Genomic DNA, 9,069 nt, shown 5'->3' with positions numbered 1-9,069 from the left:
TCATCAGGTGACAGCCAGATTTGTGTAGAAGTCCACGTGTTTCGTTCCTTACCTCGAGGCATAGATGTGCTGACCACACTTCTGCGCTCTTGCGCAAAGTGGGGAAGGTGAGGGATTAATGAGCCAACGTACATTATGCATGCACATTATGCGAGCCCATTGATCTTATCCTTCCTGTCCATTGTATTAAAATAGCAGTACCAACAGTAATCCCTATTGAAGTATGGTACCCTGATAGGCATGCATTTAAAAATTTTATTATTTGACGATTTGCTTCCATGCAGCACTAAGTCGGTAGCTATCCAAACGGTTAAAATTATTTTTATTTCTTTAAATTTCGATAGATTATCTAATTAGTATTGGCCAGTAGTAGCTAGTTTTGCACAGAACTTCAACATTATCAAAATCAATTGAGTGTTCTTGTTGGCACGCGTGTATTTAATATTTCTCTGATGTTCTATTAGTCTCGTGCTGATCATTCGTCCTGTTTGCCCAACATATCATTTGCCACAAGTGCAGTTAATCCTGTAGACACCTTCTGTTGATCGCTTCGGTAATACATCTTTTGTACCAGAAGTCAAGTTCAAGAAACATAAGTACGTTTTTATTACAACTTAAAATATATATACATATATAGATATACATGTCCATCCAACCACGTCTCAATGTCTATGTCTGGGAGAACACGCTAGTTTCTCCCTCTGCGGAGTCTCCACCACTTTTCTTTCTTTTTGTTTCCCAGCTCCTGGTCTTGGCGCTCCTTCCCTCTGTCTCCTCCTCGTTCATTCTCCTCTTCCTCATCGTTCTCCAGCTGCCGTGTGCAGCCCAGGAAGCTCCAAATTGCCCAACGCCAGAAACTGTTCTTTCTCTCTCCCTTAGAAGATGGGATGTGCTTAATCTCTTTCTTCTCTTCCTGAACAATGTCTGCCCTCCAGGGTTGCTCGCATCTCCCTTCCCCATTCACCACTTCCTGCTTTGTATCATCTTCAATCATGTCGACCTCCTTCAGCTCTACCTCATTTGCCTCTAACTCAATAGCTCCTACTTCTTTTGCCTCTAGCTCTATTGCCTCTACACCATTCGCCTCTAGCAAAATCGCATCACTCTCCTCCACCTCAATAGCCCCTACCTCCACTTCTACCTCAATCACTTCTACGTCATTCGCCTCCAACTCATTTGGCTCTACCTCCATAACCACCTCCTGCTTGGCCTCTCTCTCAATCTCCTCTACCTCTTTTGCCACTTCCTGGATGGCATCTACTACATATGACTCAACCTCCTTTGCCCCTTCCTGTTTTATCTCCTCCACCACGTTCTCAACTTTTTTTGACATTTCCTGTTTGGCCTTTACCTCATTCCTATCTACCTCATTGATCAAGACCTGCAGGGCCTTTTCTTCAATCGTGTCGACCTGAATTGCCTCTACCTGTTTCACCAATTCCTGCTTTGTATCTCTCTCAATCCCTTCTACATTGGCCACTACCTCTTTCACCACTTCCTTCTTGGCCTCTCCATCATTCCCCTCTCCCTCAATCTCGTTTTCCTTCATCTCTTCTACTTCCCAAACTTTCATCTCAGTCCTTCGTAGCTTCCTATTCCTACGTTTCCTATGAACACCATCCTCTCCCTCTTTCTTTGACTCCACAACAATATCAACTTTCTTAGCCACTTCCTGTTTGGCTATTCCCTCATTCCCATCTACCTCACTTGCCTCTACCTCTTTCCCTAAGTCGCCCTTGGCATCTCTCTCAAGCCCTTCTACGACATTGGCCACTACCTCTTTCACAAATTCCTGCTTGGCCATTACTTCGACCTCAATCACTGCAATCTCTGCCTCATTAGCTAATTCCCGCTTGCCATCTCCTAACACCTCTACCTTCTCGAACTCTACCTCCTTCATCACATCCTCCAAAGCCACTGCCTCAATCATCTCTACCTCAATCGTCCTAACCTCCACCACTTCCTGCATGGGCTCTCCCTCACTCCCCTCTCTCTCAGCCACCTCTTCTTTCACCGTCTCCTCCAGAACTTTCTTCTTGTTCTTATGTTTCTTCCTACTCCCACGTTTTCTCTTCATACCATTTCTCTCCCCCACTTTCTCCATCTCCTCCATCTCGTTCTCAACCTTCTTGCTATTCTGGCATGTCTGCTGCACATCTTCATTATTAGTGTTGACTTCCGCCTGCTCCTGCTCTTCTGCCTGTTGCTGTTGGTGGTGGTGGATGATGAAGCTCTTCAGCTCGGTGCTGTTCTGGAATTCCAGCAGCTCCTGCTGATACTTGGCCTGCTGCTGTGCACAACGATCCAGCAGGATCATCTCAAGCTCCCGTATCTGGCGCTCAGCTTCTAGTCTTATCGCACAGAGCATCCTCTTGCGCTGCCCCTTCGAGCCAGGGTCTGGGGAGTCACATGGGGAGAAGAGAGCAGCACCACAATTGATTAATTAATGGGTGTTTGAGTATTTCCTGTATTATAATAGGTTTTTGCCCTTTTTTCTGGCAACAAAACAGGTGTTAAGATGTTAAAACACCAAACTAATACCTTTTACAAGGAATCATGTCTGCATTAACCACAATGCTTGTGGTCAGAATGCAAACAAAAAAATACTCTGATAATATATGCATTGTCCTTGAAACTGATTGGTCCACACCAGAGACAGCTTTATTTTGAGCCTCGTCTCAAACGGTGTTAGACCAGAGGACGCAAAAATGCGCATTTCCTGTATGTTATTTTGGTAAAGATACTTGGCACCATTGACAGGAATCTAACTTTACTTGAGACCGATGTAACAATGATACCACTGTAGGGAGGTCTGGAGGTTGACTCATGGGCCGGAGACACCTCCTCCTCCAAAGCACTTCCAGGCCAAACATAAATAAACTTCCCTTGTCTCCGAAAAAGTAAGATGGATTGATGACCAAGCTGTGGAGGTTTGGCTAAATTTATAAGATGTCCATTGTTTCACAAGAGAGAGCATGAATCGGATAAGAAATACACTATTAATTCTTATACACTGATCCATTCATACAATTAGTATATTAGTGGGCTACGTTAGAAAAGGAGAAGATAAAGGGAGGAGAGGAGAAGAGGAGGGCCGGGGTGCCCGGAGCCCAGAGAGTGCCCAGAGGGGCCAGAGAGCCAGGGGCAACCCGATGTTTATGTTAGCTGGATAGCATGTGCTCCCGTGCATGTGAGGTTGCTCTCAACAGAAGTCGTTCCATGCACGAGAATGGCTGAAATGCTGAGTAACCACTCAGAGGTATAGTGGTTTTGCAGTGGAGACGGTATAGTAGTAAAACAGTGGAGATTTTTAAAGCAAAGTTTAAGATTTGCAGTTGTCAATTTATATTGAGCCCATACATATGGCAAGTGAAATTAAGAAGACTTAAAGTGAGTGTTGCAGAATAAATCTTAGAGAAGGAAAGGTACTGCTCAAAACTGAGCTGCAAGGTCACATCCCATGAATCACATGAGCTTAAAAAAATTGACTGTAAACCAACAAGCCTGTGAATAATTATCATGGTGAAGACACCTCTATACATTGGATACTGAAGAAAAACTATCGTGCTACACATCGTCAAAGCCCGACAACACCTGACATTCGAGAAAGAAGTACAATTTCATCGTTCTACGCATCGTCAATACCCCACCACACCTGGCAAGTCACCAGCTGCACCAAGCACCTGGCTGTTGTGTTGTTCGAAAGACACTGTGTGACGACTTTACATTCACCAGCACAGCAGGTTTCTAAACGCCTGCCATGTCACCTTCTCAACACTAGCGTCAGAGACCGTCTGATACAGACTGAAAGCTGATTTCCTTTGTTGCACTGTTTGTATTTTATGAATGTCATATTATGCACTGGGTTATGCCTTATTAACCTAAATTCTGAATTTAGCCATTCATGTATTTCTATTACAGTATCACGTATTCTTTGGACCAAGTGTCAGTTGCATATTTGATGACTGGTACTCTGATTTTTTTTTACAAATAAGGGACTTGTTTTGATTAAAATGTGTCTGTGGGTGTGGTTGAACAGTGTAACAATTCCATGCGTTACATGTGTAGTGTTGCAGTACCGACTGGCTGCCAGAAGTAGCAATTGCGGGTGTTCCCACCCAAGGGGAAGAACTGGGGCAAGGGTCATGGAAGGGATAAGAACTGGGGTAAGGGTCATGGAAGGGATCCATCTGTGAGCTCCCAGAACCTGCTAGAAGGGTCGAGAAAGGGGCCGTGGCCAGGGCAGGGCCAGGTCCCGCTGGAAGCATAAAAGGGGGCGAGAGAGGGAGCTCGGGGCTGTTCGTGGGAATCAGGGTCGTCTCGCTGTGGAAGTCGTCCTCGCCGTCGCCGTCATCGCTGCCATCCTTGTCATCGCCCGATGTCTCCACTGCTGAATAGTCAGCCAGCTATCCAGTCAGTTAGCGCCGTCGAGCTTGACGGTCAGCGTTACATTATATGCTTAGTGAGTCGTCTAGTGAGTACGAGTAATATAAATAAAGAAGGTGCCTCTACAGTTACTGTCTCCAGAGTCCTACATTACACATGTAATATATCTAAGAATCTGGACAATAACATTGGCTTCTGTGATTGTAGTTAACGAAGCAATCATACCAAAATAAATACAATATTTCAATCAATTATAAATACCTGCCAGAACTACATCTCCATGTATATTTGTCTGACTCCCCGTGTTTGTTTCCCCATGCCTCTGTCCCCTGTTTTTGCCTTATGGTGGTGTTTTTTATTTATTTTGATAATGGAGTCAGCCTCAAGTGGGTGAAGGAAGTGATGGCAAGAGTAAAAGGTGGAAAAAAGAGATGAGTTGTTTTATAAACTTGCTCGTGGTTACTGTGCATCTGCTGTTGGCCGCCATTACATGGTAAACGAGTAATCAGTCAGATTTATGAAGAAAAAATTCGAAGGCAATTAGGGAAAGTGTGGCAGCACTTCCACCAATGTGGACGACCCCCGAGAGGACACTTTGACTTTCTCTTCTTGTTTCATTTTAGTTATCTACGTGTATAATTTTACAATTTAATTACAATTTAGTTGATATTTAAGTGTAGTACAGAATTAATGTTTTGAATATTTTTTACTCTGCAATATGTTCAGTCGGACACGGGACCCGAAACCTCCTTTTTTCCCCATATAAACATAGTATCTGCATTCACGAAATCTACTTTCATGCAAATTTTCAAGAATCTAACCCTCGCGAATGTCGAGGCATTAGCATACCTATATATCAGTATCAGTGTGTCTGTGTGTGTTATCTGAGCCCCAAGACCTTATAGAATTGCTTTGCAAACCTGCAGACGAGAAAAACATTATAGGGCAAGGTGGGGACGACCCTGCTGGGGTGCGTTGCCTCAAATATTGGTATAAGTAGCCTCCCTTCGTGAGTGGCTGGCTGAGGTGCCATCTGTCCGAGACCAGGAAAAGCGCCGGGAAAAGGTAATTTCCTAATCAAACTGCTGCGGGAGGGTGGTGTCTGTGTGCAGAAGTCCATACGTGTCTTCATCACAACTGTCTGGACCACAAGATGGGTTCCACAGGATTGGAAGGATTCACTGGTGGTCCCACTCTTTAAGAACGGGGACCGCACACATTGCAACAATTATCGGGCATCTCCCACCCCGGTGTATTTAGGAAGGTCCTGGCAAGGATTATTCAACATTCCCTTGCTAGGCACGCTGAGGAGAGGCTTGCGGACCCCTAATGTGGTTTCAGGCCGAGGGCATCCTGCACGGATGCCATATTCTCTCTCCGTGTGCTACAGCAGATGTGTAATGAATTTCAAAGAGACCTACATCTCTGCTTTATTGACCTGGTCAAGGCCTATGATACAGTCCATACGCCAGGGCTCTGGATTGTTATTCGTGCTTTCGGAGTCCCGGACCCTCTGCTCACAATCATTAAGGACCTTCATCATGGTGGGCAGGTCCGGATAAAGTTGCGTGCCCGGGAGTCAGAGCAATTCCCTGTTTACATTGGGGTGCGACAGGGATCTACTCTGGCTGACCCATTATTTAGCATCATCTTCGACCACATAGTTCTAGAAGCTTTTTATGACTGTACCGGTGGATTTTTTTCAATTTGGTACAGATACAATGGGAGGCTGATTGATGCCTGGGTGAGGTCAAGGGATGGCTCCCTACTGGTCAATCATGTTACGTACACTGATAATTTGGTAGTTAATGGTCACACTGAAAAATAGTTGGAGGTTCTGCTGCTAAGCCTGGAGCGTGCGACAAAGAGGTGGGGCCTTACCATCAGTCCCACCAAAACTAAGCACCCGCCTAAGTATTTTGTATAATTTAATACTCCGTCCCCTCAACTACTCATGAGTGATGGGGTAGTTGTAGAGAGACAGGAGAAGTTTACGTACCTGGGTAGTGTGCTTATGCAAAAATTCCGGTTTGGCAGCAGAGGTCTCACTCCAAATCGGTCAAGTGGCATATTTTCATCAGCTTCGTAACACTGTGGGGTATCTACCTGGCCTGTTACTCGACACAAAGCACTGGGTCTTCTTGGCAATGATGAAATAAATGAAAACTCTGAACCAGCTTTAAACTTTCAGACTGGCCTGCCTACGATCCACCCTGGGTTTAACTAGGCTGGAATGTGTGAAAAGCTCACAAATCTTTGAAAGATATGGACACATTCCCATCAGTGAGCTCCACTGGTGGGCAGGGCTGCATTGCCTGGGTCATTTAGCCCGCATGCTCAGCCACCACATGCCCAAGCAGCTGCTGTTTTTCCAGATAGAGGGGGCTAAATGGGCGTGGCACGGCCTGGAGAAGAGATGGACTGATGCAGTCAGTACAGGAGGATACGGAGCTGAGTGGACTTGCCAAAGACTGGTACCACTGGTGTTAAGTATGGTACCACTGGTGTCAAGATCGGCCTCTATGGAGGAAGCTCGTGAAGGATGCTCATGGGCAGTTGTTGACAATTTCCCTCCAGCAAATAAGGAGGGCAGAAGAGCGACGCTCACAACAACAGGCGGTGCACTGGATGACTAAAAGGCAGCAAGTTGGCACAATAGGATGCAAAGGTGGTGCGTCTGCCAGTCATCTTAGTCAGTCAACCCATCGCACTGGGGTCTGTCCCCTGATCTCCTGTCGGCAAGCCTTCGACACTTCAAGTGGCCTCGGAGTGCACCAGGCCTGGCACAAGCGCCATGGTGACGTCTCTAGCACTTAGTGGCGAATGAGGGCTGTTGTTGTTATCTGAGCCGGTTAGGGGCCTCCCCTAGGTCCCCTCAGCCTCAAATAGATATCCGATGCGGTGTGTAAACATCGCCACTTGGGAGACAAAGACGGCCAAGTGTGGTGCTGGCAACCCACCCCTCGTGTGCGGTGCCGGCCGTCATAGGTGCTCACTAACAACACTTGCTCCTACATTGTTTCAAGGCTATACACAAGATTTCTGTCTTTGTTTGTGTCTATGTGCAGTGTCTGTATGAGTGGTTGGGAGCAGTAGTGTCTGTGGGGATCGACCTGAGTTCGATTCCCATTCACAACCATCAGTGACTAATAAATCAAACCAGTCGTGTGCCTCCCCTACATCTCCTCAGACTTAAAATAGTACCTTGTGCAACGTATAAACATCAACACTGGGGAGACAAAGGCATCCGGGTGCTGTGCTGACCACCCACCCCATCATAGGTGCTAACTCGCTAACAGCACTTGCCTCAATAGTCTGTTAAGGCTATACGGGGATCTGTCTTTGTATACAGGTGCATGTGTCTGTGTGTATGTCTGTGTGTGGAATTACAGTACTCACTTCCCCTCGGCTTGCTCTTCTCTCCACCCTACAACAAAATCACAGCAGCGCACGTGAGACTCTAATCACATCACAGCTTACAACCACCACCATCATTACCATCTTCATAATCACCACCATAACAATCACCATGGTAACCGTCATCTTATTTCTCACTCCCAGGGTCCCTCCCCACGTGTGTCAATCCCCACATCTAACTTCACGCGTGTGGATACCGCTTCGACCAATTACTGCAAAGTATTGCAAGTCTACGGAAAAATAGCACAACGGGACACACCCCACTTGCCCTCTGCACCCCCACGTGGATCCCACATCCCCTCCCGTGCCCTCACCCCTATCCCGCCCAGGCAGAGAGGGGGGGGCTGTAGGGGGCCACTCGGGGGTGAGGGAATAGGGAAAGGTCGACTAAGCTTTCACTGATGACCCAGTGCAGTGCATAAACATCAACACTGGGGAGGGAAAGGCAGCATTTTGCGGACCAAAATGATCACTCGTTTGCTGCCTCAGTCTTAATAGAAGTGCACTAACAACGCTTTTCCCAGCCGTCCATACGAATCTAGGGTGACATTCGTCTGTGTGTGTTTGTCTGTGTGAAGTCTACACGGGGGTGTGTGTAACATATGTGGTGGATGTGTGTCGATGAATGCAAAAAGGATAAATGTACTCACGGAAGACATAGTCTTGACGGTACAAAGAGATGTCGTGGATGTTCGCGTTTGTCAACAACTTTGTTAACTATGTTACTGATGTGTTCGACCTCGTTGATGTTAGTCAACGAAGTTTACCAAGTCAGTTAACTGTGTTAACGAAAGTTCTTGGCGATGTTGATGAAGTGGCGATGTTGATGAAGTGTTGTCCCAGATGCGATGCTCAACCGTACGGCAAGAACTCCCGAACCCCACGGAGAACCGAAGTCACCACTTGTTGGAGCCACTTGGGAGACCGCGTACCCACAGTACCTAGACGCCACAGATGATGAAGCCGAGTGAGCTCGGGTCAAATGTTGCTAACTGACTCCACAACTCACAATTTGGGGCTCATACACATGATGTCCACCATGTACGGATCAGTTGTGTCGAGCTATGACATTTTTAATACATATTATCTAATTGTTTGAGGACTCAGAGAGCTATGTGACATTTAGAATAAATGTGTGTACGTGATCAATTAGTGATTAAGCAAAGGTGATTTTTTTTATCAGTAAAGTGATTCCTATAAGACAATTTACGTATCGTAAAATAGACGATTTGTGGATCAAAAAAGCCCAATGGTGGATTTTTTTGA

The 9,069-nt window shown here is 46.1% G+C and overlaps 1 protein-coding gene across 1 annotated transcript; it reads right to left on the bottom strand.

The window, feature by feature from the left end:
• Positions 1 to 651: 651 nt before the first annotated feature.
• Positions 652 to 8,543, bottom strand: LOC144736318 (uncharacterized). The gene is made up of 3 exons (XM_078618974.1): positions 8,454 to 8,543; positions 7,786 to 7,813; positions 652 to 2,397 (listed from the first exon to the last, which is right to left on the bottom strand). Exons 1-3 carry the CDS (start codon positions 8,460 to 8,462, stop codon positions 689 to 691), a joined length of 1,746 nt encoding a protein of 581 aa, XP_078475100.1. The 5' UTR covers positions 8,463 to 8,543; the 3' UTR covers positions 652 to 688.
• Between the last annotated feature and the right edge of the window lie 526 nt (positions 8,544 to 9,069).

This window comes from Lampetra planeri, chromosome 60 (assembly GCF_965212315.1).
Source record: "Lampetra planeri chromosome 60, kcLamPlan1.2.h2, whole genome shotgun sequence".
Lineage (NCBI taxonomy): Eukaryota > Metazoa > Chordata > Hyperoartia > Petromyzontiformes > Petromyzontidae > Lampetra > Lampetra planeri.
The sequence above is the reverse complement of the archived record's forward strand: the minus strand, read 5'-3'. Positions and strand labels throughout refer to the sequence as shown.